Raw genomic sequence first — 26,884 nt, forward strand, 5'->3', positions numbered from 1 at the left:
TTGTCCGGACTTAAGCTTTCCAGAGATTTTTCCACCAAGACCAATCCTGAGGCCCTGGGAACACTGGAAATTTTGTGGGCGAGGGAGGGATTGGGGAGAGCCATAGTGGTAAGTTAGAAATCCGGGAAGAACCACAGTTTATTCTCCAGGAGGCTGAAGGGGGATGTCTTCAAGCCTGGGGATTTCCAAATCCAAATTAAAGGTTTTCTTGGTTCTGTGGTTCATGTCTGGGTCACAGTTTGGGAAGAACCAAGTTTAAGAGCAGTCAGATTTGGAGGTTCACACCCTAATAGAACAGGTTCACACCCTAATAGAAAATTCTGACTCCCCTCCTCTTACCCCAGTCTTCCTCCTGGCCCAGCTTCCCTGAATTCCTCTCCTCTCTGGCCCAAGCAAAACTTCCCAGCTCATCCAACCGCCATGGCAGGCCCAGGAATGCTGAGGGACCACACAGTGGGATAGGAACCACATCATCCAAGACAGTTGGGCAGCGAGAGGAACAAGTGAGTGCAATGCCCTCCTGGTTTCTACACCCTCCCAAAGGAGGCAGTTCCCAAAAGGAGACCTTCAGAAGGGCCTAGGGGAGACGGGACAGACAGACTTGTAGCATCGACACATGAAGAGCCCCAAGCGCTGCTCATGGAAGAACCCGGCCATGGCAGTGCGGGCGCTGAGGGGAAAGGATGAGGTGACAAGGCTGTTAGGGGAAGACTTCTGGGGGTTGAGGGTGAGAATGGGTGGAGGGAAAGTCGTGAGCTGAATTTTGAAGCGACAGACAATAAGAGATTTTGTGAGAAGAATGGGTGTCCAGGGAGGTGGGAGGTGGAGTCCAGACGTCCAGGCTTCAGCACTGTGGAAAGGGTCCCGCAGTCTTGGCCTTCCATCCGGCACGTACCAGCTGCTGACCTTGGGCTGGACACTTAAACCCTCAGTTAATGAACCTGGCGTTTCAAGCCCCTACTAGCTTCAGATTTCCCAAATAGGGGAGGGTAGGTTCTGATCTTCCTGGGTTGAGACTCGAGAGCAAAATGCGAGGCATGTGATGGGTTCTCAGTCCCGGTGGTCTCCCTTGCCCGGCTCGGTGAGCGTGCCACAGCGCCCTCTGCTGGCTGCTCAGGCCCAGGCGGTCTGTCTCCCACGCAGGTCCCTTTGGTTGACCTTTTCCTTTTCCTTCTGCAGGCTGGTTGTTTGGTTGGTTGGTTGGTTGATTTTCTTTCTTGTTGAGGTGAGAGTCACGTAACAAAAAATTAACCATTTTAAAGTGAAGTGTATTTAATATACCCACAATGTTGTGCAACCATCACCTCTATCGAGTTCCAAAACATTTTCACCACCTCAAAAGGAAATCTTGGACCTTTCAGGCTGTTGCACCCCATCCCTCACCCCCTTCAGTCCCCGGTTATCACCAATCTGTGTTCTATTTCTATGAATTTACCTGTTCTGGATAGTTCATATATGAATGAAATATCATATATGACCTTTTGTGTCTGGTTTCTTTCACCTGGCATAATGTTTTCAAGACTCATCCATTTTATGGCTGAATAATATTTTCCATTATACGGATATCCACAGCTATGTTCATCTATTCATTTGTTGATAGACATCTGAGTTTCTTCCTTTTGGTTCTTGTGAATAGTGCTACTGTGAACATGTGTATGTGTATGTGTTTGAGTACCTATTTTCAGCTCTTTGGGGGTATACCTAGGAGTGGAATTGCTGAGTCATAGGGTAAGTCTATGTTTAACTCGGAGGAACTTTCAAACTGTTTTCCACAGTGACTGAAACATATTACATTCCCACCAGCAATGTATGAGGGTTCCCATTTTGCTGCATCTTTGCCAACACTTGTTATTTTCCTTTTTTTTTTTTTTTTTTTTTTTTAATTATAGCATCCTGGTGGATGTGAGCTGGTATCTCATTGTGGTTTTGCTTTGTAGTTTCCCTAATCACTAATGATGTTGAGCATCTTTTCATGTGCTTGTCGGCCATTTGTATATCTTCTTTGGAGAAATGTCTACTTAAGTCCTTTGCCCATTTAAAAAATTGGGCTGTTTGTCTTGGGAAAATTTCTTTCTTTCTTTTTTTTTATAATTTTTTTCCCTTATTTTTTTGCCTGCGTCGGGTCTTAGTTGCAGCACACGGGATCTTCCTTCGTTGAGGCATGCGGGATCTTCGTTGCGGCGCTCGGGCTTCTCCCTAGTTGTGGTGCATGGGTTAGTTGCCCCGCAGCATGTGGGATCTTAGTTCCTGTCCCGGGAAATTTTCTTTTCTTTCTTTTTTTTTTTTTAAATTTTTTGCCCACACCACGCTGCTTGCAGGATCTTAGTTCCCCGACCGGGTGTCAAACACGTGCCTCCTTGCAGTGGAAGCATGGAGTCCTAACTACTAGACCGCCAGGGAATTCCCTTGTCTTGGGAAAATTTCTTAACCCCTCTGAGCTCATTTCTTCATTGTCAAATGGCGATGCTATATTGCCTAAGTGTACTTGCAAAGGTGTCATACAGTAATCTACATAAAGGCGCCCAGGGTTGGAAATGATAAACATTAGCTGACTCTGAATTAGGCTGTGGTCAAGGTGACCAACCATCTCGGTTTTCCCAGGATGGTCCTGATTTTGGCATTGAACCCCTCAGTCTCAGGTACATCGGGACAGTTGGTCATCTTACTCTGGTCCCAATATGGAAGATAGTGTGTATCTTTGCCATGTCATCACTCTAAACCTCAGTTTCCTCATCTGTAAGGTGGGACTGAGAATGCCTCATAGAGTTGTTATAAAAATCGGTTGAACTAATTGGTTGAAAAGTTAACCAGAAAGGTCTCGGAAAAAAAGGGTAGTGCTTTTTCCCCCAGATCTTAGCTGGAAGTACAAAAATGGGATCCCAGCAACAAAAGAGGGTTTCCTGGCCTTGAAACTTCAGGGGCTACCCTTCATATCCTCACGACTCCTCAACGTATGGTGGGAGCTTGTTAGAAATGCAGGTCAGGGCCCTCAGACCTGCAGTATCAGGATCTAATTCCCAGGTGATTTGTATGCACATTAAAGATTGAGAAGTTCTGCTTTATAGCCAAGGCTTTGAAGCAGGGGCAATAATCCGGGACATGGAAAGTGTATCAACAAATTTATCACAGTAGTATTTAAAAATAGAAAAATAGAGCATAAAAGCTGGAAACTACCTAAGTGCCCAACAGTAAGGAAAAAGTTAATAAAATTGTGGGTTTTCTTCTGAGTAGATGGCCATGACGCCTTTACAGTTGATGGTTAAAGGACCGTGTTCAACATCAAAAACTGCTTCAGATATCATGAAACATGACAGAAGCCGTCCACACAACTGGATAGTCGGCAGGATTATAACCGCGTGAAATTACATTCATAGGAAAAAGACTAGAAGGAAATATGGCAGAACAGGACGAGGTGAGAGATGGGGTGGCCTGTTTTTGTCTTTCCTTATTTCCTAATTCTTTGTGGTTATATGATATATATTGATGCTATCAAAATCTCTGGTTGACTGATATCCTCCAAAAGCCCACATGTAGAATCAGTGTCAGGATAAGATGCTTCTTTCCTTTCCATGAAGCGTGAGGGGTATTAAAAAATGCTTTGTCTAGAGAGCCAGCTCACACGCTCTTTCCAAGCCTGGTGCAAATCCCCACTTCCAGGACCTCCTCAGGTCAGCCTCACCCACCCTGGCACCTCTTTACCCCAGGCCCTCAGCACCATGCAAATACCCCTTTGTCTAGGCTGGGTCCCTCCCTTCCCGGGTTAGTCCAGGGGACCTGTTTTCCGCACTTCTGTGATGACAAGTGTTCCAGGTGGTTTATTTCAGCCTGAGGCGTAAATACCTCCAGAGGGTAGATGGAGGTCATCATGTGGATGAATGAGGTAAGGGAACTAAAGGAGCCCTCCCTGAGCGCTGGCCTCACTCTGTGGCCTTATATTTCATCCACCCAACTACCCCAGGAGGCAGGTGTTTCTAATACTATCTGGGAACAGAGAGGTGAAGTGCTTGCCCAAGGTTGCACAGCTAGTGAGTGGCAGAGCCAGGACAAGAACCCAGGTCTTTCTGTCCTTGGAGTCTTCAGAAACATAAATGAGTGATGCGTTGGTCCAGACAGAGGGTGCTTCTTAACCAGCGCTCTTCAAGCTTTACTGTGCAAAATAATCCCCTACGAAGCTTGTTCAGATGCGAATTTTGATCCAGCAGGTTTCGGGTTGGGCCCTGGACTCTGCATTTCTGCTGAGCTCCCAGGTGATGCTGATGCTGCTGGTCTCTGGGCCAGACTCTGAGTAGCAGGGATCTAGGAAACATTCCTACTGGCCTTGTAACGCCTCCTAGAACGGTGGAGGCGGGGAGTAGGATGCCCGTTCCCCCAGCATTCCCCTCAGCATGTCCTGGGTAGGATTCAGCTTCCTGGCGTGCCATTCTAACCAGCACGGCTGGCCAGACCTCTCCAATAGGCCCTGCAGGATGCCCTTGGTTGCTCGCCCCGGCATTTCCGCTTGCCAGTTGGCTGGCAGGTGATGGGCTGACGGTGACAGCTTAGCCAGAGTTCCTGTCCAGAAACGTCTTGAGCCCAGGCAAGGTAAATGCTGCCCTGCTGTCAGAAATGGAGTGCCTGGCAGGCTCTGGGCATGAATAATTGAGGCAGAAGAGACGTTGTAACAGCAGGTGCTGAAGAGGGGGCTGGGGATGGTTTTGAGGAGGCAGCCTCCACAATCAAGACCTTTCCTGGAAAGGTCCAACAGAATCATGCTAATAGCTCCCACGTTTCAAACACCTACTGCGGACCAGGCACTGGGCTAAGAGCTTTACGTTGCTATGTTTTGTCTAATCCTTTCAAGAGCTCTGCAAGAAAGGTTACTGATGAGGGAACTGATGCTCAGAGAGGAGAGGGATGTTTTGCACCAACTATTATGTAGTGGAGCTAGTTTTTGAACTTGGGTCTGCTAACTCCACAGCCCCTGCCCTTGATCCTAAAGCAGTGGTTTTCAAGTTGCACTCCACGGAACCCTAAGGGTTCCCAGAGGTGCTTCACGGGCTGCTGTAGGATGGAGGGTGGTGGGGAAGGAAGGAGCACAGCAGGCTGGGCTCCAGGCCCTTCTCTTTCCTTCCCCCCGAGTGGCCTTACTTTGATGTGATTTATGTATCGCGCCTCCATGGAAGTTTAATTGGAAGAAAGGATTTCACGGTCAAAAACGTTTGAAAGCCACATCATGCTGCCTACCAAAATGAACGTGGTTTAGCGACTGGGGTTTCTTGCAGGCATTTCAAGGAAACATAGTTCCCTTTGGCGGACTTGCCAAATGGTCTGGCTCGTGCTAAGCTCCCTGACCCTCTGTAATGTCAGGTCACCCCATCTCAGCTTCTAGCCTCCAGTCCACAGTGCCTGGAGGGCTGCCCTCTGGGTTATCAGGACTGCCCCACAGACAGCAGGTCAGATGCGGTGACATCTGTGAATTGGGTGAATTCCTCAGGCAAGTTCACTGCCGGGCGTGGCCTCGAAATTCTTTTCAAGAGACATATCTATATGGAATATGTGAAGAAGGCTTCGAATTGACTGGGCTTAGGAGACAGTTTCAGCTGTTGTAAAAAATGGCCAGCTGACAAGGTACTTAGTCGTGAAGGAGGTTTATTCCTCTCTCACATGTAATAGTGTGAGCATAAGTAAGCAGGAGTTGATGTAGTGTCTCTATGGTGTTAGGGAGCCAGCTCCCCTCTACAACATGTGCCTCGCATGTTGTGGTCCAAAATGGCTGCTTCTGCTCCCACCATCACATCTGCGTCCCAAACAATGAGAACTGGGCAAGGTGAGAGTCCCCCAGTTCCTACTGAGGACAGTCATTCTGCTCATCTTCCACTGGCCAGGCATAGTCATGTCTCCTAGCTGTAAGGAGGGCTGGGAAACGTAGTCTAGCTCGGTGCCCACGTGCCTAACTAAAGCTGGAAGATTCTGCTACTAAAGGAAGAAGGGGAGAGTGGTTATTGGGAGACAGTTATCAGTCTCTGCTGTGTGTGGACTTCGCCTTCAAAACTGCGGGTGCCGGTGGCAGCATGATCAGGGACCTGCAGTGGCAGACGGGAAGCACCCCCAAGGTTGTTGACTTCCAAGCCACCGCCAAGTCAAGAAGCCAGTGGTGATTGACTTTGTAGAAGAAAAAACATGGTGGTTAGTGTGTTGCCAGGAAAAAAATTCTCCCAGAAGTTTGGTTTCTCATTTCTCTATTCCCATGCAGATTCTCACTGTCTGTGCTGGTGAAGGACTATCTGTGGTATCCCTGGAGGTACTTCCCCTGATCACCCCGTGAGAAAGACTCATTAGGGCTCTTTCGGGTCCAAGGAGCCATTCCAGCTGTCTCAGGGGACAGGTTTATAGAGACGGTGCAGAGACCTGTCACGGGATCGAAGGGCTGGAGATGAAGGACAGCCTGACCTCAGGGACCTGGAAAGCTGTCAGGAACCAGGGCTGCTTTCTCTGTCTTTCGACACCCTCCTCAATTCTGTCTCTTTATTACTCACCCAGCATTTATTTATTTATTTATTATAAATTTATTTATTTATTTTTGGCTGCGTTGGGTCTTTTTAAAAATGATTTATTAACTTATTTATTTTTGGCTGCATTGGGTCTTCGTTGCTGCGCGTGGGCTTTCTCTAGTTGCAGCAAGCGGGGGTGGGGCTGCTCTTCGATGGGATGCATGGGCTTCTCGTTGCGGGGGCTTCTCTTGTTGTGGAGCACAGGCTCTAGGCATGCAGGCTTCAGTAGTTGTGGCTTGTGGGCTCTAGAGTGCAGGCTCAGTAGATGTAGCGCATGGGCTTAGTTGCTCCGTGGTATGTGGGATCTTCCCGGACCAGGGCTCGAACCCGTGTCCCCTGTATTTGCAGGCAGATTTTTTTTTTTTTTTTTTTTTTTTTGGCAGGCAGATTTTTAACCACTGTGCCACCAGGGAAGACCCCAGCATATATTTATTGAAGGCGGATGTGAGGGCTGGCTTCCTTCTCGTTTCTGTGGCCCAGCAGTCACACTCAGGACAAGGTCCTGATGACACCAGAGGCCCCGTGTTCCACACTTGCTGCCCTGCTAGACTCTCAGTCACATGATCGAGTACTCTTCCTCCGAGTTTGAGGAGGTGGAGCCAGGGTTTCCTTCCATGGCCTGAGAGCATCTCCCGCGTTAACTTCGCTTCCTCGGAGAAATGAAGCTAACACTTCCTCCTCCTTCCCTCCCTCCCTCCTCCCTTCCTTCCTCCTTTGACAGAGAACTGTTTTTCTTTCCCCTTCCCTGCATCCCAAACTCCTCCTACTCTGCCCCACTTGGGACAGGAATACAGCCCAACTGACATGCTTCAAGCCTCAAGTGCAGCAATTCAGGTCTTCTGACTGGAAGGACCGCCTAAGGTGATGATACGGGCATTTCAGGAAAAGAAGACGGGGAGTTGGAGGTGCATTCCTTTGGACAGGATGTCCCAGCTATGGGAATGATTTCCACGGACTTGGATTCCCAGAGGAGGCAGCTGCTTCCTTCACACGTGGCTTTTGTGTCACCTGCTATCAGTGCTGGGGGAGGATGCTGTCCTTATTGGCGTCACACAGCACATCCTCAGCACAGTCTCCGGCACCATCAGCTGTGGGGTCCTGGTGACTGCACTCATTCAACAAGCAGGTCCCTAATACCTACCATGTGCCAGGTGCCAGCCCTGTGCTGGGAAGGTGCTAGGGGTGAGGAGGGGATTGGGACACGGTCCCTGAACTCTGTGCTCCAGAAAGGATCCACTCTGGTTCTTCTGATGTGAGACGTTTTAACCAATCACTAATAAGCAGCCCAAGTCGCCTTCCAGTGGGGCGGTCACTTAAAGACCCGAGAAACAGTGGACAGAGGAAAAGTCACTGCCTTTGAGTGAGACTGACCTGGTTTCAGAGAGTTACGTGGGCCTCGGTTTCCCCACTTATAAAACGGGACTCATTGTAGCACTCATCTCCCAGGGTTGTCACGCACAACTGTCGCAGATCTGCAAAGGCCAACTTCCCTTCTCTTTCCTCCCATTTTCCCAAGCACCTCACCGCCCCCCCCAACCCCTGAGGGCTTCGTTCTTCGCCCTGCCCAGGAGTGACCCCAGGTCCAAGTTGTCCCCTCCTCTCTAAGCTGCAGTTTGGCCTCACCCATCACCATGGAGCCTCCCTAGGCCGGGGCTTGGAATAGATACCGCTCCCGGCTTCACTGTCCTAGGATTAATCAGTCACCCCGTGCCAGGAGAGGTGGTCTGTTGGGGCCTGTTGGGGACCTGCCTGGCGCTGCCCCCTGAGGCAGTCCTTCCCCTGGCAGGCCAGCTGCACCTGGCACTTCTGAGGCCAGAAGCAGAGCCTCAGCCTCACCCACCTGGCCTGAGCAGGGGACCCATAGGTACGGAGGCCCGTGCTCACCCGGGGATCTGCTGACACATTGGAGAGAGTGTGTGCCTGGGAGTTAGAGGCAGCAACTCGTTTAGCTTCTGACTCTCCTAGAGTCAGCACGGTTGAAGACTTTTTGTCAGTTAAGAGGTGCCGTTGGAGGGCTCCTTGGGAACTCAAAGAATGAGACAGGTCTGTCCCAGGATCCCCCAACAGCACACAGCCTGGCTCCGCAGCGGAGCGGCACCGGCTGGGGCTGTGGACCGTTTGTCCTTCATGGACCAAGGACTCAGAGCAATGGGCTAAACGTCCCCAGCCACCCCACCCTTTGCCTCTTAGATGAGGCAGCAAGAGACGTGTTAACGTCTGTTTGGGTTTCACAGCTGCAGAGCGCGGCTTCTGTGCAGGGACCCTCATTTCCGGTGCTTGGAGGTTTGGTGGACGCTCTGACCAGGCGAGTCCCAGGCATCAGGTGATGGAAACAGGACCCCTTTCCAAGCCTCCAAGCAGCAGTTTTAAACATTGGCCTCCTCTCAGGTTCCTAGGTGGGAGCTGTATTGACTCCCACTGTACCTGACAGTGCCTGTTCCCCATGAGCTGCTGTCCTGCTTTGTTTGGTAATACCATCCCATCCTGGTCGCTAGAATGCATGGTGGTAACAATAAAACAAAGGATGAGAAGGCTTTCAACGAACTGTGCTTTGAATGGTCCTGCTCTGAAACTATGAATGGTCATTCATTTATTATCATGTAAACACCATAGGAAAAAGCTGACCTTACCCGTGCGGAAGTTATGGTCTTACAGGAAAGGCAAGTGTGGAGAAAACAAATCTAAAAGTCAAGTCAAGGGAATCCCCCGGCGGTCCAGTGGTTAGGACTCTGCGCTTTCACTGCCGAGGGCCTGGGTTCAATCCCTGGTTGGGGAATTAAGATCCTACACGCTGCACAACACAGCCAAAAAAAAAAAAAAAAAAGTCAAGTCAGTCATCACAAGTGTACAACACATTGAGAGGGAGAAGGCTGAGGTGCAACGAGAGTGTAACGGGGGCATCAGGAAGGACCACTGAGCTGAGGTCTGAAGGACAGAGAAGAGTCAGCTTCTGAACTGCATGAGAAAGAGGTTTGGAGATACAGGAAGTACCAAGGTCCTGAGACAGACAAGCACTTGGTGATTTCAGGAATTGAGAGAAGCCCAACAGGGCTGGAGCATGGAGAGCAAGGGGGAAGGTAGAGGTGGGGGGTTGGGGCCAGACTGCTATGCATCAGGAAGAATTCAGGTTTGCGTATAACAGAGTGCTGAATCCGAGGACTTAACGAGCATCCCTCCAGGGACCTAGGTTCTGTCTAACTCTCCACTCCACTAGCGTTAGGAGGTGGCTCTTGTCCTTATGCTCACAAGATGGCTGTTGAAGCTGCAGTCATCACATCTGCATTCCAGGCAGGAATAAGGAGAAGGGCAAGGGCAAGAGGGACAAGCAGTCAAATTTGCTTGCTACAAAATCAATGTGCTATTAATAAAAAAGAGGGGTAATGAATATTGGGTAAGCAGTGTCTAGAGTTGGCCCCACAGAGCCTTGTAGGTCATGGTGAGGAGCATGGCCTTCACTCTGAGTACAGCTGGGAAGCCGCAGAATGTTCTAAACATGGTGGTGACGTGAAAGGGGAAACATTCAGCGTTGCCCCACTTGAGGCAGAGCAACACACACCTGTGTATTAGCCTCCTAGGGCTGCCATGACAAAATATCACAAACTTGGCGGCTTAAGACAATAGAAATTTATTGTCTCACAGTTTTGGAGGCCAGAAGTCTGAATCGAGGTGTCAGCAAGGCCACGCTCACTCAGAAGGCTAGGGAGGAATCCTTCCTTGACTATCCCTAGTTTCTGGTGGTCCCTGGTCATCCTTGGCATTTCATGGTTTGTAAACTGCATCACTCCAATCGCTGCCTCTGTTGTCACATGGCCTTCTTCCCTGTGTCCCCTCTGTGTCTCTAAATCCCCCTCTCCTTTCTTTTACTGGAACACCTGTAGTCGGGCCCACCCTCATCCAGTATGACCTCATCTTATATGAAAGACTCTCTTTCCATATAAGGTCACATTCAAGGTACGGGGGTTAGGACTTGAACAAAGCTTTTTGCAGGACACAGTTAAACCTTCTGTGAGTTCAAAAGGACTAGAGTGCCACCTAGACGCTACTTTGCTCTGTTGGTCACTCACGTCCCCCTCCCCGACAGGTCATAATAAGACAGCCTAGGAATTAGAGAGGCAGGTTTACTTCCAAAATTTTGACTGTGCCAGGCACCGGTCCCTCTTTCTTCTCCTATAAAAGGGCAAAAGGAAGGTTCTGGACTCCCAGAACAGGCCTCGCCTCACCTTGGCAAACACTACTCAGGCATGGGTGCAGAGGCGATCTTGCCTGTCCCTATGTGTCAGGGGCTCAGAGTTGGGGGTTGGGGGTGGCGGTGGCGGTGGGAGTAGACATTTAAAGGATGGGCTGAATAGCATCTAAACTTGGTTTCCTTTCTTCAGGCAAAAGTTTAGGCTGATGGATGCCCTTTAATAAACCACTCCTTGGTTGGAGCTAGTGGAGAGAAGAGTTGAGCTGTAGCCATGCAGCTGAACCTAAACTGGCTTCGGCGCTGGAGTCCTGCAGACTGTCAGATGCACAGTGTTGGTCAGGGCCCCCTGTTGTTTTTGCTTTGAGGTGGATTAAAAACTGCTCACCATGTGACTCCCAGGAAGCAGGCTGTGGGCCCTCAGACTCTTCTCTTGGGCACCTTTGTTCACATGTCTTTGCATGAATTTGTGTGCAAGGGGCTTTTTTTCTTGGCCAGTGATTTTTTTTTTTTTTTAATTGAAGTAAAGTTGATTTACAATGTTGTGTTAATTTCTGCTGTGCAGCAAAGTGATTCAGTTATACATACATGTACATTCCTTTTTTATATTCTTTTCCATTACGGTTTATCTCAGGATATTGAATAGAGTTTCCTGTGCTATACAGTAGGACCTTGTTGTGTATCCGTTCTATATATAATAGTTTGTATCTGCTAATCCCAAACTCCCACATCCCTCCCACACCTCCCCTCACCCTTGGCAACCACAAGTCTGTTCTCTATGTCTGTGAGTCTGTTTCTGTTTTGTAGACAGGTTCATTTGTGTCATATTTTAGATTCCATATATTAGTGATATCATGTGGTATTTGTCTTTCTCTTTTTTAAAAATATATTTACTTATTTTTGGCTGTGTTGGTCTTCCCTGCTGTGCACTGGCTTTCTCTAGTTGTGACGAGCGGGGGCTACTCTTCGTCGCGGTGCGCGGGCTTCTCATTGCAGTGGCTTCCCTTGTTGCAGAGCACGGACTCTAGGCGCGTGGGCTTCAGTAGTTGTGGTGCGCGGGCTTTGTTGCTCTGCGTCATGTGGGATCTTCCCGGACCAGGGCTCGAACCCGTGTCCCCTGCATTGGCAGGCAGATTTTTAACCACTGCGCCACCCGGGAAGCCCTGTCTTTCTCTTTCTGACTTACTTCACTTGGCATGATAATCTCTAGTTGCATCCATGTTGCTACAAATGGCATTATTTCATGCTTTTTTATGGCTGAGTAGTATTCCATTGTATATATGTACCACATCTTTATCCATTCATCGGTAGATGGACATTTAGGTTGTTTCCATGTCTTGGCTGTTGTAAATAGTGCTGCTATGAACATAGGGGTGCGTGTATCTTTTTGAAGTATAGTTTCATCTGGATATATGCCCAGGAATGGGATTGCTGGATCATATGGTAATTCTGTTTTTAGTTTTCTGAGGGACCTCCATACTGTTTTCAATAGTGGTGGCAGGTAATTTTTTTGGTTGTTTTTTTTTTTTGGTCAAGGTGGGGACCCCAGCAGAGATGGATGGAGATAGGAGAGATGGAGACCCAGGGAGAAAAGACGCGGCATCTGGTCTCTTGTGGGGCAGGGGAGAAGCAGAAGGTGAAGGGGCCGCTTTCCTGAGGGAAGCTGTGAGCTCAGGGCATAAGCACAGTTGCCCCGGTGCCCACGGGCAAACTGGGGGGCAGCGGTTCCTCCTCTGGGCATCTTCTGGGACCCCAGGGTAAGTGACTGTGACAGCAATGGGAGGCAGCATCCTTGGCATGGGCACCCCAGAGGTGGTGGCATCAGGGTGACCCCCTCAGGTGGCTTCATGAGTCAAATCAGAAAGCCAGCAAGCATGGGCCCATGTGACTCTCACAAACTGTACCCATGAGTCAGCCCTGGAGGACTCCTGTGGACGGTGGAGGTCCTCACTGGGCAAGTTGGGGGAGGAGATCAATAAGAAGGTGATGTTTAAGCTGTGCATTGAAGAAGTAGGAATCTGCCATGGGGAGAAAGCAAGGTCATTCTAGGCAGGAGGACCAGCGTGTGCAAAGGCATGAGTGACCACTGGTGGCCTCAGACTGTCGGGGGGTCAGTCTGGTGAGTGGGTGTACAAGGAGGCACAGGCGAAGGAGAGGGAGAGAGAAGTGAAGCTAGAGAGAAGGTGGGGCTGGCTCACGGTGAGACCTCGTATGTGAGGCTGCGGTTTGGATTTTGTCTCGAGGGCAGTGGGAGCCCCCGATGGCTTGTGAGCAGCGGGCTGTGGCCTCGTATGTGTTTTAGGTTTGTTTAGATTTGTTTGATGTCCGTGCTAAGGATGGGTGGAGGGGCCGGCAGTCTAGAGGCTGGAGGGGAGGCACCAGGCAGTGGCAGTGGGAAATCTACCCCCAGCCCCATGTTTCTCCTGCTCGTCTTCCCCCAGCCCTGCCCCGACCCCAGGTCCTCAGAGTGTGTCACTCGTCAGAAGAGCAGAGTCTGTCTCCGGGCGGGTGGAGAGAGCAGGCATCCCTCGGCCCTGCTCGTGCTGGGCCCAGGGCAAGGGCTGGCTGGGCAGCTGGCAGCTTGGCAGGGAGAACATGGTCGGCTCTGCTGTGTCTGCGGCCACTGCAGCCTGACAGCCTGATTAATGACCCGCCAGGGCTCCGCACGAGTCAGCAGCTCCACTTCTGTGGCAGCGGCCGAGTGGACCTGCCCACTCTGCCTCTTCTCCTCTTACGGCTGGTGGCTGGTACTCCCGGATGGGCTGAAATGCTTTGACATTGCCTCCTCCCTGGGTTCTTCCATACCTTCTGCTGACCATGTCCAGCCTCCTTTAAATCCTGCCCCTAAATGCTCCTGTACAGGGGAGGCTTTACAGAGTTAACCCCCAGCCCTCTGGGTTCTGGCTTGTTCTTTTATTTTGTCCCCATCAGGCACATAGTAAAGCTTAAAAATACGTCCCGAAGGCATCATTGCCGCTTCTCTCCCGTCTCTCAAGCCTTTAGTGACTGACATGGGCCCTGTCTTATCTCTCTGCTGGAGGGTCTGTGTCTGTGTATTCTGTTTGTATAAGTCCCACCTGCTCCATCAGACTAGCAATGCCCCAAGCAACGCCCCAAGGTCAACATCTTTAGACCGGTGGCTTCTGAATCCAGTTTTTTCTTCTCCCCTAAACTGGGTGCTCCCCAGGGAAGGGGGCTATGTCTCCCCCTCAGTCTGGGAGCTCCCTGAAGACAAGGGCTCTGTTTGGGGCTGCCTTGCCTGTTGCTCCCTCACCTCCCAAGTTGAGCTGTGCCTTGGGTGTGTTCTGCGGGGGACTCAGGGGCTGTAGGAGAAGCCTCCTGGCCTGTCTTGGGGATGGCAGGGTGGAGCATGGCTACAGCAGGTATGGATTTAGCTGGGGCCAGAGCTGTTGGGGGCATGGCTAGGGAGCAGGTACTGAGCTCTCCGGGGCCAAAGGGCTCCCAGGCCTGAACCAGCTCTGGGCCACGGTCTGCCCCCCTGGGAGGGCCATGAATTCTTGTATCCAGACTCTGTGGTTCTTGGCATCCTGATTCCTCATGCCTCCTGTGGGCTCTGTCTTGGATAACGACAGGAGGACAACCACAGCTACTATGTGTCCCGTCTCTATGGTCCCAGCGAGCCCCGCAGCCGGGAGTTGTGGGTGGACGTGGCCAAGGCCAACCAGAGCCAAGTGAAAGTTCACCGAATCCTCTCCAACACCCACCGGCAGGCTTCGGTGAGTGCCCCAGTCCCTGGCAACGCTGCCCTGGGCTGGGAGGCTGGGGGCCAGCCCGCCACACCTGGTCAGTGGGCATGGCTTGTGGCCTGAGGTCTGTGGTCTGGGAAGTGCTTTCCAGGGGACCCTGGGGGGCTTTGCCAGAGTTGGAGCGCCCTCCTGTGGTACTGCCCTGGACATGCCTGTGCCCACCCCCCAACCAGTCCCATCCAGATAAGCATGGGGCAGTGTGGATGCCCAGCCCTCTGGCCTGCAGGTTAGCCCATGCTGATTCTCTCCCATCCCCTGCAGAGAGTGGTCTTGTCCTTTGATTTCCCTTTCTACGGGCATCCTCTGCGGCAGATCACCATAGCAACCGGAGGTAAGGCCTTGTCTGTGGGACTGGGAGAGGGTGTGGAGATTTCAGCCAGAACTTGGGACCTATCTGGGAAGGTTCCCTGGAGACCGGGTTTTACAGATGGACTGGGGAGGGTCCCACATGTGGCTCTCTTGGGACCCCACTCTCAGGAGAGAGGTCATCAGTGTTTCAGCCCAGCTTCCTCACATCAACTGACTTGCTTGTGTGTGTGTGTATGTCTGTGTGTGTGTGTTTTTCTCTCCCTCTGGGTCTGTGCAGGCCACTGTGGGCAGTCCCTTGGCCCCTGTGCTTCTGAGTCTGTAAATGAGAGAGAGGAGACTGCACTGAGAGCCTGCTTCCTGGGACCAGGCTTCCAGTTGATATGAGGAGCCTGTCTTTGATTCCTGTGCGCTTTCCAAGGGACAGAGAGAGGTGGGAGGGGCAGAGAGAACCTTCTGGTCTGGGGCCCTTTAGCTCCATACATGCCAGACCCGTGCCCACTATGTGAGGCTGGTGGACGGAGGTCCAAGACTCACTTCCAGCCCCGTCTACACTGCTCTTTCCTGCACGAGGAAGCAACCCCTCTGGGCCATCTCTGATGATTTGTCTACACTTCTTCCCACCCCAGGCTTCATCTTCATGGGTGATGTGGTCCATCGGATGCTCACGGCTACTCAGTACGTGGCTCCTCTGATGGCCAACTTCAACCCTGGCCGCTCCGACAACTCCACAGTTGCTTACTTTGACAATGGTGAGATCAGAGCTCAGAGTTTAAGTCACCCAGCTCCAGGGCTCCCTTGGTCCAGCCCGTTTAGAGGAGCCCAAGTCCCAGAGAGGGCAAGGGACTTGCCCACAGTCACACAGCAAGACAGCCACCCTAACTTTCTGTGTTCATTTTCCTCACCTGTAAGATGGGGACAAAAATGCCTGCTACCTGATGAGATAATGAAATGAAAGCGCTTGGCTCTTAGTAGAGGTGAAATAAATATCAGAGACCTTTACTGTTTCTTATTCTCACCAGGTTGTCCCTTGAACACCTACCTTCCACCCCGGGAGAACAGTTGTTTCTCCTATTTCTCCTCCTTTTCATCCCAAGGGGTCAGGATAGGCAAGAAGGAAAGGGCGTGCTTGGGGTTGGAGATGGTCAATCACAGTACCTGGTTGGGGGTGGGGAAGCTGAAGAAGGGTTTTCTGGTTCCTCTTCAGCTTGGAAGTCAGGCTGTCTGTGGGCTGCCCAGCTCCTGCCTCCTGCCCCATCATCCCTAAGGAAGCCAAGCTGTGGCCCATCCACATTGGCCACCGTTTCCGCAGGGCCCTGCTCCCCTCACTGTCTCCCTGTCCAGCCAGGTCTCTGCTCTCCTCACCAGGGACAGTCTTTGTTGTTCAGTGGGACCACGTCTACCTCCAGGACCGGGAGGACAGGGGCAGCTTCACCTTCCAGGCAGCTCTGCACCAAGATGGCCGCATTGTATTCGGCTACAAAGAGGTGAGTGGGCCCAGCTGCAGAGACGGCCTTTCTTTCATTCAGCAGTTATCTGTCGAGATCCTCCAATGTGCCAGACATAGGGCGTGGTGCCGGGGATGCGGCAGTTAATAAGATGGCTGACGGCCCTACCTTTGTGGAGCTGAGAGTCTGGCTGGAGGGATAGATTGTGGGGACAAGTATAGAATTGCCACTGTGACAAGTGCTCCTAAATGGAGATGCCAGGAAAGCCTTTCACGGGGCTCTTTACCTGAACAGGGGTCAGGGAAGGCTCTCCCGAGGAAAAGAATTGAAATCTGCAGAATGTGTAGGAGCTAAGGAAGCAAAGAAATGAAGTGTGCTCCAGGAGCGAGAAAACACATGCTCTGTGGCAGGACAGAGCATGGCCGGTAGAAACCTCTGCAGGAAGGCAGCCTGGCCGGAGGGGAGAGAGTGAGGGCAAGAAGGGGGGCGCAGGGGGACAACCGGATTTGCCTTTGAAAAGGACGCTCTGGCTTCAGAGTGGAGAGCAGAGGGCTGGGGCTCAGAAGGGATGCTGGGAGATGATATGGGAGACAGGTGATGCCAGCCTGGGGTAGGGAGGGGGCGATGGAGAGAACTGGATAGATTTGAGAGCCAGTTAGCAAGCTAATGTATTAGAGATGTATTAGACGGAGGAGGAGGGAAATGAAGGGGGGGTGCGAACTGAGGGTGACTCCCAGGTCTCTGGCCTGCATGGAGGCACCATTCACAGAGAGGGAGAAAAGAAAAAGGAAATGTGTTTGGAGATAGTGTGGGGAAGACTTGGAATTTGGATGGGGCCCCATTGGGTTTGAGATGTCTGAGTCCTCCAAGAGGCAAGGCCCTGCAGGCAGATGGGTCTGGAGCTCGGAGGGGAAGTCTAGGCTGGCCCAAGAGCGTTTGGGGGGTAGACAGAGCCTCTTCTTCCCACTGCAGATCCCTATGCCCGTCCTGGAAATCAGCTCGTCCCAGCACCCCGTCAAAGCAGGCCTGTCAGATGCCTTCATGATTCTCAATCCATCCCCGGACGTACCAGGTGAGTCCCCAGGGATCCACAGAGATCCCTGGATGGGGCTGGACTCAGCTCAGACTGAGCCAGGTTGTCAGGGGCAATGGCAGTGACAGGGAGTGGAGGGGTGGTGGAGAGTTGAGTGGGAACTGAGGGAAGAAAAGGGGCAGAATGAGTTCCAACTTTTCTTCGTTCAAGCAGAGGAACCGGTTTTTCCAATAAAATCTCCAGGGGGAGGGACTGCTCTGGTGGCGGAGGGGGAGGAGAGCCAGGGCCCTTCCACTCAGCACACCCTCTGTTTAGAAAATCTCCAAAGACACCAAATTAGGGTTTATGAGTCCTCCCAGAACATAACCATAGTTGCTTCCCCACCCCCAGTTGATACAAGGGGCATCCCAGGGGGTTTCAGGAGACAGGAAAATTAGGTTTCTCTCCTGTCCCTGATCCCATCTTCCAATTCCCCTTCCTGGAGGCAACCAGGGCTACCAGGGTGTTTCTAGGGCTACAAGCCTTCAGGTAAGTATACGTACGTATATTTAACACCAAAGATGTCATATGATGTCCTCTGTTCTGCTCCTGAACAAAGTATATCTTGCCCATCATTCTGCATCACCATGGCTGTGTGATAGCCCATTGTGTGGATGTACCTTAATTGAACCAGTCCCCTGTGCATAGACTTCAGTTGTTTCAATCTTTCACTACAACAACTGCAGTGAATATTCTTGCAAATAGCTACTTTTATGCCCTTGTGTATTTCCATAAGATTAATTCCCACCACTTCACTTGCCCCTCCACTGTCCCCACCCTGAACTCCCAGTGCTCTAGCGAGTGGCTCAGACCCTGCTCCGTTGCTGCAGTCAGCATCTGCTCTGATTGGTTAATGCCTGTACTGAGCTGGTTACTAAACAGTTTCAGTATCACCCTGATTGTATTAGTTAGCTACTGCTGCATAACAAATTATGCCAAAACTTAGAGGCTTAAAACAGCAAACACATTTTCTCAGGGTTTCTGTGGATCAGGAAGCAAAGCATGACTTAACTGGGTCCTCTGGTTCAGAGTCTTTCACAGGCTGTTCTCAAGGTGTTTCCCAGGGTTACCTCAGCCACTGCTGGGGGGAGATCCATTTTTAAGAGCTTTCATGTGGTTGTGGGAAGATTCAGTGTCCCCCTTCAGTTCCTGCCACGTGGACCTCCGCATAGGATGGCTCACAACGTGGCAACTGGCTTCCATCAGAGCAGGCAAGGAAGACAGCGGTAGAGTGTGAGCAAGATGGAAGCCAGAGTCTTTTTGTAACCTCATCTTAGAAGTGCGGTCCTATCGCTTTTGCCATATTCCGCTGGTTGGAAGCAAGTCACTACGTCCAACCCACACCCAGGATAGGATTACACAGGGTGTGAAGACCAGGAGGCAGGGATCATTGGGGGCCATTTTATTTTATTATTATTTTTTTTTAAATTATTTATTTATTTATTTTTGGCTGTGTTGGGTCTTCGTTGCTGCACACGGGCTTTCTCTAGTTGCGGCGAGCGGGGGCTACTCTTTGCTGCGGTGCATGGGCTTCTCATTGCGGTGGCTTCTCTTCTTGTGGAGCACGGGCTCTAGGCGCCTGGGCTTCAGTAGTTGTGGCTCACGGGCTCTAGAGCGCAGGCTCAGTGGTTGTGGCGCACGGGCTTAGTTGCTCTGTGGCATGTGGGATCTTCCCGGACTGGGGCTCGAACCTGCGTCTCCTGCATTGGCAGGCGGTTTCTTAACCACTGCGCCACCAGGGAAGCCCTGGGGGCCATTTTAGAGGCTGCTTACCACACGATTACAATCCCATCCCTAGACACTGAGCTTTACAGCATCTTATTGGATCATCCTCGCAGCATCGTAAATGAAGTCTGTGCGTTTGTTTCTTTCTAAATGAGGACACGGAGGCTAAGAGAGGTGGCATGACTTGCTTTCACACAGCTATGAAAGGTAGAACTGAAACCCAAATCTTCTGTTTTTTAAACCCTGGGGTCCACTATTGAAACTTTGTAAATCTGACCCACTCCCATTCCACCCAGAGGGGTGACTCCTTTCCTCCTCAGTTCCCCAAACACCCACACACACCCAGGCTGTGCACACACCCAGGCTGCTTTGCAGGAAGGACCATTCTTGGTGTCCATGCCACCCTCCTCCCCATGCATTAATGCATCATCGGGGCGGGGTCTGTGCCTCCCTCACAGCTCACAGGGCTCTCTCTGTGCCCAGTGGGAGAGTCTCAGGAAATCTGTGTTGGATCCAGCTGTTAAATGAGGGTGGATTAGAGGAAGTCAGATCCCCCAGGAGTGTGTGCATCTGAGGCTCCTCTGTGATTCTGGAATGAAAGGCTGTTTTAGAGCAAGCCAGGGAGATGTGAGGAGGTGGGGTAAGGAGGGGCGGAGGAGGAAGCAGAGCCCACCTGAAATAACAGGAGGGCAGCTGCGCCTGTCCTGTGAGACCAGAAGGAGACGCAAGGGCTCTGTTGTGGGAGCTGCTGGATTCAGTGACTCTCGGAGGTGCTGGGTCCACCCGCCAAGCGAAACCCACGCCTGACTCCCAAACTCTGCCCAGCGGCTCCCGGGCTCCAGTCTCCCTGCCCTCTGTCCCCCATTCCTTCTTGTCACTGCCAGACAGATCTGGTCACGTCATTCTCTGGCTCCTTGTTGCCCAAAGCATCAGTTCAAAGTCCTTTGATTCTGGGCACAGCCCACTTTTTTTTTTTTCTTTCAGTTTTATTGAGATGTAATTGACATACAGCACTGTGTAACTTTCAGGTGTCCAGCATAATGATTTGACTTACATACGTCACGAAATGATTACAATAAGCTTAGTGAACATCCACCACCTCATATAGATGCAAAATTAAAGACAGAAAAAAATAGATTTTTTCCTTCGTGATGAAAACTCTTAGGATTTACTCTCTTAACAACTTCCGTATGTAACAGACAAGTGTTCATTATATTTCTCATGTATGTTATGGTCACAGCCCACCTTTATAGGCTCATCTCCAGACCCTCCTGTCACCCACTACTCTGTCCACGCAGCACTGGTCTGCATGCCCTGGGTTCCCCAAACATGCCAAGGGCTATCTGCATCTTTCTGATGCAGTTCCTCGTATGAAATGCCGCCCGCCTGAAGTCCTTTTACCACTTGGCAAATCCTACTCATTCACTGGTCCAGCTCAGATGTTGCCTCCTCCATGCAGCAGAATTCACGGCTTCCTCCTCCATCCCCCCGGCACTTTGTTAAAAGCTTTAATATAGAACTCATGACACTGTCTGGCTCATCCATATTCTCCCCAACTGGCTGTGAGCTCCTTGGGGGCTGGCCGTGGCCCCAGCACTTAGCCCAGTGCCTGCAGCAGGGCAGGTGCTCAAAACACGAGTAGCAGCTCGAGAGTGAGCGCTGACGGGAATGGGTGGAGCAGAGACCCTGTCCCCTGCCCTGTGGTGACACTAAGTGAGAACAGGACCTGACATCTGAGTTTGGGGGGTGAGTGCTTTGATAATCGCATCTCTTTTTGTCAGATATTTTTTAGCTTGGGGGTGCAGGCAGGGACTTCAGAAGGAACATGGAGGTACGGGTGGAGCATATCACGTGCATGCATTTTCTGGGGCAGTATCCATGGCCTTCATTGGGTTTTAAAATGGGCTACAGGGCTTCCCTGGTGGCGCAGTGGTTGGGGGTCCGCCTGCTGATGCAGAGGGCGCGGGTTCGTGCCGCGGAGCGGCTGGGCCCGTGGGCCGTGGCCGCTGGGCCTGCGCGCCCGGAGCCTGTGCGGGAGAGGCCGCAGCGGTGAGAGGCCCGCGTACGGCGAAAAAAAAAAAAAGGGCTACAAGCTCTGCTTTTCGGAGTGATGGCTTTTATGTGGCTGAGAGATCAGATTCCTCTGGGTCTGATATTCAACCCAGCAAGCAGGGAATTCGTTTGAATTTGGTTGAGCTGCAAATAACAGTAAATCCCAAAAAACCATGATAGAAGTTCAGGTAGAGGCCTCTGGTCCACAGACCCTATCACCGGGATATTCACCTCGAATATTCCCGTTGTCCCAACCCACCTGTCCTACAGAATGAGTGATGTCACTGCCCTTGTACCCAAGCTCGGTTCCTCCCTGCCTGGGGCCCTGTGAGGAGTGGAGTTTACTCCCCACTATTCAAGAATCCCCCAGTCCCTGAACCCTGTCTGGGGGACTCTCTCCTCCCCCCAGTCTCCAAACACTTTCCTCCCACCCCTGTCTGAGGGTGGAGGGAATTCTGCACAGTCTCATTCCTGCGGTTGAGGGAAGAAATGCTGAAAACAGCCAGAGTTTCTCTTACCATTACTTCCTCGCAGAAACTGCTCCACAGGCTTTGGAGCAGAGTCTGCAGAGCACGCTTTGATGCAGAGAAAAGATTCAGATTAGCAGCGTCTGTTTGAAGAAGCATGCAAAACATAGAGGGTAGCTGATACACTATTTGACTGGAGGGGCCCCCAGAAGTCAATACAATTTCCTCTATTCGTTTGTTTAAGAAACCCTTTCTTTCATGGGCAGTATAAAAGCAACTTTAGGGTAGCCAGCGTCAAAACTGACAGAGATTCTGAATTAATGGAATTGTATTAATTCATTAATTTATTGTAGCCCGCCCCTTGGCTGACCCCAGAATGGCCTTGGACGGCCTGAACACTTGGGCCTTCTCCTTTACCAGAACTTTCCTTTCCTTTCAAAAGCAGGCTTGAGAAATGTGGCAGAGGCCTGTGCTGTACCTTGGTGCTGGGCAGCTGGGTGGGGAACGGGGAGGCCCCAGAACTGGCTGCAGAGGAGTGAGAAGGAGAAGCCAAGCGGTGGTGGTGGGGGGTGTCATCACCAGATCTGGCCCAGTTTGTCTTCTCCCTGCTCCTGATAAAGGATCCTTTACAGTGCTCTTCACTGTAGCTTTTTATCCATCCTGGGGCCCTCCCCCTCCCCTCCCCCTCCCCTCCCCCTCCCCTCCCCCCTCCCCATCCCCCCCGCCCCGTTTTTCACTTTTTTTTTCTTTTCTGTTTTTCCCTCTACTCTGCTCCCTGAGCCTTGCCGTTTCTCACCTCCTCTCCTCCCTCTGACCTTTTCTACGTTGCATCTGTGCCGAGGAGGTCTCTCCTCCCTCCCCTCCTGGGCTGAAAGCTCCTTGGGATACAGGACCCTCATTGTGTTTATCTCTGGGGTCCCCTGATGGGGCTCAATTCATGATTAGTAAAAGAATAACCAAATGAACAAAGGAAGATGTGAATGAGCAGACGAAAACTTTTTCCTGAGCCACCATCTTAGATTTTTTTATATCGTAACCACTGTTTTGGAGGGAAGTTTGTGGCTGGACCTGTCAGTCTGATTTCTTCTGACCAAACCAACCCTCTCCCTGCTGGTGTCTGGTGTGGAGACAGAACAGGACATGCCAACCTCGCTTTTGAGCCATGAACATCTCTTGCTTGCATGACAGGGCTTTCCATGTCTGGACCTTAGTGTTTTTTGAATCTTTCATGAATGGAAGCAGAGATAAAACAGAAACGTCTGAAACTGCCAGAAATGTGGCGCTGGGGTGGCCACTGTCTTGGTTCCAGCAGGGATCTGTTGGTCAGGCAGATGGACGTCATCGTCCTTGGGCAAGCCCCAGATGTTGGCGAGATAATCCAAAAACAAATAACACAGGCAGGGATATTAAGGGATCTGTTTATCAAGAAATAAAAGTATTGCCAAACCAGACACTTAAAAAAGTACAAGTTGGCAGTTGAAGTGAGCAACTATTTTTTTAAAATAAATTTATTTATCTATTTATTTCTTTTTGGCTGCCTTGGGTCTTTGTTGCTGCATGCGGGCTTTCTTTTTAGTGGTAGCGAGCCGGGGCTACTCTTCGTTGCAGCGCGCAGGCTTCTCATTGTGGTGGCTTCTCTTGTTGCAGAGCACGGGCTCTAGGCGAGCAGGCTTCAGTAGTTGTGGCACATGGGCTCAGTAGTTGTGGCACTCAGGCTCTAGAGCACAGGCTCAGTAGTTGTGGCACACGGGCTTAGTTGCTCCATGGCATGTGGGAATCTTCCCGGCCCAGGGCTTGAACCCATGTCCCCTGCATTGGCAGGCAGATTCTTAACCACTGCACCACCAGGGGAGCCCGTGAGCAGCTATTTTTAATCAGAGATATGTTTCGGCCCGCCCACCCTCCTCCCACTTCCTACCACACACATCTCCTCCACCCTTGCTGGTAGGGCTGTGTTGCTTTTTGGAGGATATCTGATCATCTCTGGCCGTACCCTCACTTGAGGCACGTCCCCACCTCTGCTCCCCAGTAGGCTGGTGGGGAGACTCATACCGAGATTCTGGTGTGGGGTTTGCTGGGAGCCCCGCCTTCCCCAGCTGCTGTTCGTGTGTCTCTATCCGTGAATTCGACTCCCTTGACAAGTCCGTGTCTCTATCATGCCCCAACCCTGACCCCCTTTGTCCTCCTATTTCACCTGCCTTCTGACCAAGGGCAGGCTCTCTCCTGTATCCTTGCAGGTGGAGAAATCCTGAAAGCCAATTCTCCTCCTCCTTTGAACTCTAACTTCGGGAGGGTCTGACTTTTTGTGGCCCATTGGCGGCTGCCCTTTTGAGAAAGGCCATAATCTGAGGTGGGCTGAGGAAGAAGAGCATTCTTCCTTTGTGCTGCGGGCTGAAGTTATAATAAGTTGCTGGGGTTTTCCTGACTATTTGTAAGCCATTCATTCATTCACAGTCGTCTCTTGAGACCCTGTTCTGTGCAGGGCCTGGTGCGAGGGGCTGGGGGACAGAGACATATAACTTGTAGGCTCTGCTCTTGGGGAGCTCATAGCCTTGGGGGAGGTGGCCAGCAAAGTAAATGTTTGTGAAACAGGTGACACTGGACAGTGCACAGGAGGCTGTGGAGGGGCCACTAACTGCACCCAAGGGTGGGGGATGTCTTCAAGGGGGGCCTGTCATTTGAACTCAGCCTGGAAAGACGAGGCAGATTAAGAAAGAAATGTTTACGCAGAGTCCAGACCCCATGGCCTCAGGCACCTCGGAAGACCTGAAATTTCACCTTTATTTTGTATCCTATTCCATTTCAGTGTTAAAAGGGGTAATTCTTTAGGAGAGATGGCTTCTGGGGGTAGTGGGTGGGATGGAGCTGGGAAAGGCTGCCTGGAACTTCCCCATCCTCCACCCAATGTCTCACATCCTGCAGGCTCACCCAAAGCCCAGTCCACCTTCGCAGAGCAGTTGGTGTCACACAGGGAGGGCCCTGCAGCACATGTGGGCTTTTGGTGAATTGAAAATTGGTGTCTCTTCTGGGCAGCTGAATTATGGAAAAGTGCCCTTCCTCACCCCAATCTCCTTCAGACCCACCCCTGCTTGGCAAAGGACCTTTCTTGTATTAGAAAAAATCTGTGTGTGTGTGTGTGTGTGTGTGTGTGTGCGCGTGCACGCACACGCGCACACCTGTGAGTGGGTAGTGCTTGCATTTCAAGCACAGGCCTCTGAGGTGGACTGCAGATTCCTGTTTAGTTCGGGGGTAGTGCTGCGGCCACCAGCGCCGGAGCAGTTTCCTTTTCATCGCACAGAATGTTTCAAGGGTATTTTGTGGTCGCGGATGCTTCAGGGGCTGAGGTGTCTCCAGGCTCTGCGGCAGGACAGTGGGGTGTGGTGCGAAGAGAGCACGCTTTGGGTCAGACCACCTGGGGTTCAATCCTGGGTTAAGTAGGAGGGAACGTTTCCAAAATTGAGGATAAATAAATTACAGAAACGTAGCTGAGATGTTCTTTTGAGCAGTGGATTCTCCCCTCGATCCTTCATTCAGGATGGGCCACCCAGCAGTTGCACAGGACACCCTCCTTTTCATGGATGCCCCCACTGAGTGTTGCTGCCACCTCGGGAAACTTTTCTCCAAATCACCTTCAGCTGAGTGAGAAAAGGAGTGCACTGGGGATACTGAAGTAGCCCAAAGAACCAAAGGAAGAGCCAACAACTGGGAAGATAGGACCAGGGCAGGTCTGGGGACTCCAGAGCCTGGAATGCCACCAGTTTCTCTCCACGAGGTGGCTTCATCCTCTAGCTTTCCCCTTGAGACTGGAACCATGGCCATTCATGGACGCCGAGCTTGCATCTTCTTAGCAGTATTACTGGAGAGCAAAGGGCCTTCTGGTTATAGTTTAAAAGTCCCAGGGAAGGTCTCTGATTTGTCTGACTTCATCAGATGCCCAGCCCTGGACCAATCACTGTGTGGCCAGGGAGGCAGGGTCATGAAAGAAGATGCACCTCACAGACAAAAAACCGAGGCCCTAAGGTTATCCTGCTTGTCAGGAGCAGAACTTGACTCAGAACTCAGGGCTCTTGACTCTGAGGTCCTGTAGGAAGTTTCTGCAGGGAGCGAGGCAGGACATAAGCCTGGCTCCAGGCCCTGAAACTTGCTCTCCCCTGCATCAAGGAGGGGAGAGGTTCTCCAAGGCCAGCCTGTCCATCTGCAGACATTTGCAGAGTGCTCACTGTGGGTGAAGTTCGGGACCAGGTGACCATAGTCGAATGGTCCCCACCCTCCAAATCAACCCTAATGACCACACAATGTAAGTGCAGTGAGAGGAGGGCACAGGACAGAGGGGGTGATAAGAGGCAGCTGGTCTAGAGTGGGTGCTCAGAGGAAGTGGTCCTGAGCTGGATCTGGAAGGGTGAGCTGGAGAAGAAGAGAAAGGGTGGAAGAGCATTATGGATCAAGGGAACAGCAGCTGTAAAGTCACAGAGGCATGGGAAAGTGTGGACCCCCTGTGTCCTGACCCCAGGAACAGCCGGGCCTCTGCGTTATTAATCTGCTTATAACACAAAGCTCTCCCCTCAAGGCCAACTCCTGTTCTCCTGTCTCCCCACAGTTTCAACACCATTATCCCAGGATGACGGGTTTACTTCCTGCCCTCAGTGGCTGCATACTAACTCCCGGTTCCACTCACTACAATCTCTTACCCACCTGTCAGGCTCCAGGTCCAGGCCCTGAAGCCCTCTGGCCATGAGCTGCTCCTGATGACAGGCTCTGCCTATGTTTCAGAATCTCGGCGAAGGACCATCTTCGAATACCACCGTGTGGAGCTGGACCCCAGCAAGGTCACCAGCACATCTGCTGTGGAGTTCACCCCATTACCAAGTAATTAGGGGTTGTTCCCACTGATGAGGGGGGAGGCATTCCACCATCTTGGAAAGAGCTTTGGAGTCAGACTGAGTTCCATCCCAGGCCCACCACTGTCCCCTGTCTGGGTACCACCACCTAACTTCTCTGGGCCTCCATTTCTCATTTGTAACATGGGCCTGACACCACCTCCCTCCCAGGGCTACAGTAAGGGTTAGAACTACAGTAGGTAGAGCTGAGGGTGTAAGTGAAAGCTCAGACATTAACTGGCACATCCCAGGCCCAGGGCGTGGCTTGTGCTTGATACATGACAGCTATTGTTATTAACACATAATTGAAACCCAGGAAAGAGGTACCTCTGAGAACTTAGACTGAGCTCCCAGAAAAGATGATCCAGGAACTGAATGGGTCCATAAGTTTATCATTGTATTTTCCTTAGAGGAGGCACGATGCTGGCATCCACAGGCAGGAGGCAGTAGAGGGATT

General features: G+C 51.4%; 1 protein-coding gene across 3 annotated transcripts in view; it reads left to right on the forward strand.

Annotated features, from left to right (window-relative positions):
* Positions 1 to 26,884, forward strand: part of PLXDC1 (plexin domain containing 1) — a gene marked incomplete at its 3' end in the record, with an annotated part of 65,156 nt that overhangs the window by 15,957 nt on the left and 22,315 nt on the right. For 2 of the 3 annotated variants that reach the window (XM_082678896.1, XM_082678895.1), the window contains exons 3-8: positions 14,307 to 14,450; positions 14,742 to 14,811; positions 15,416 to 15,538; positions 16,155 to 16,273; positions 17,207 to 17,306; positions 26,321 to 26,416. In XM_082678896.1, coding sequence (XP_082535022.1) covers positions 14,307 to 14,450; positions 14,742 to 14,811; positions 15,416 to 15,538; positions 16,155 to 16,273; positions 17,207 to 17,306; positions 26,321 to 26,416 — 652 coding nt within the window. The remainder of the gene's footprint in view (positions 1 to 14,306; positions 14,451 to 14,741; positions 14,812 to 15,415; positions 15,539 to 16,154; positions 16,274 to 17,206; positions 17,307 to 26,320; positions 26,417 to 26,884) is intronic. The other variant, XM_082678897.1, reaches the window with a different exon arrangement.

This window comes from Grampus griseus (genome assembly GCF_964374135.1).
Source record: "Grampus griseus genome assembly, chromosome: 20".
Taxonomy (NCBI): Eukaryota; Metazoa; Chordata; class Mammalia; order Artiodactyla; family Delphinidae; genus Grampus; species Grampus griseus.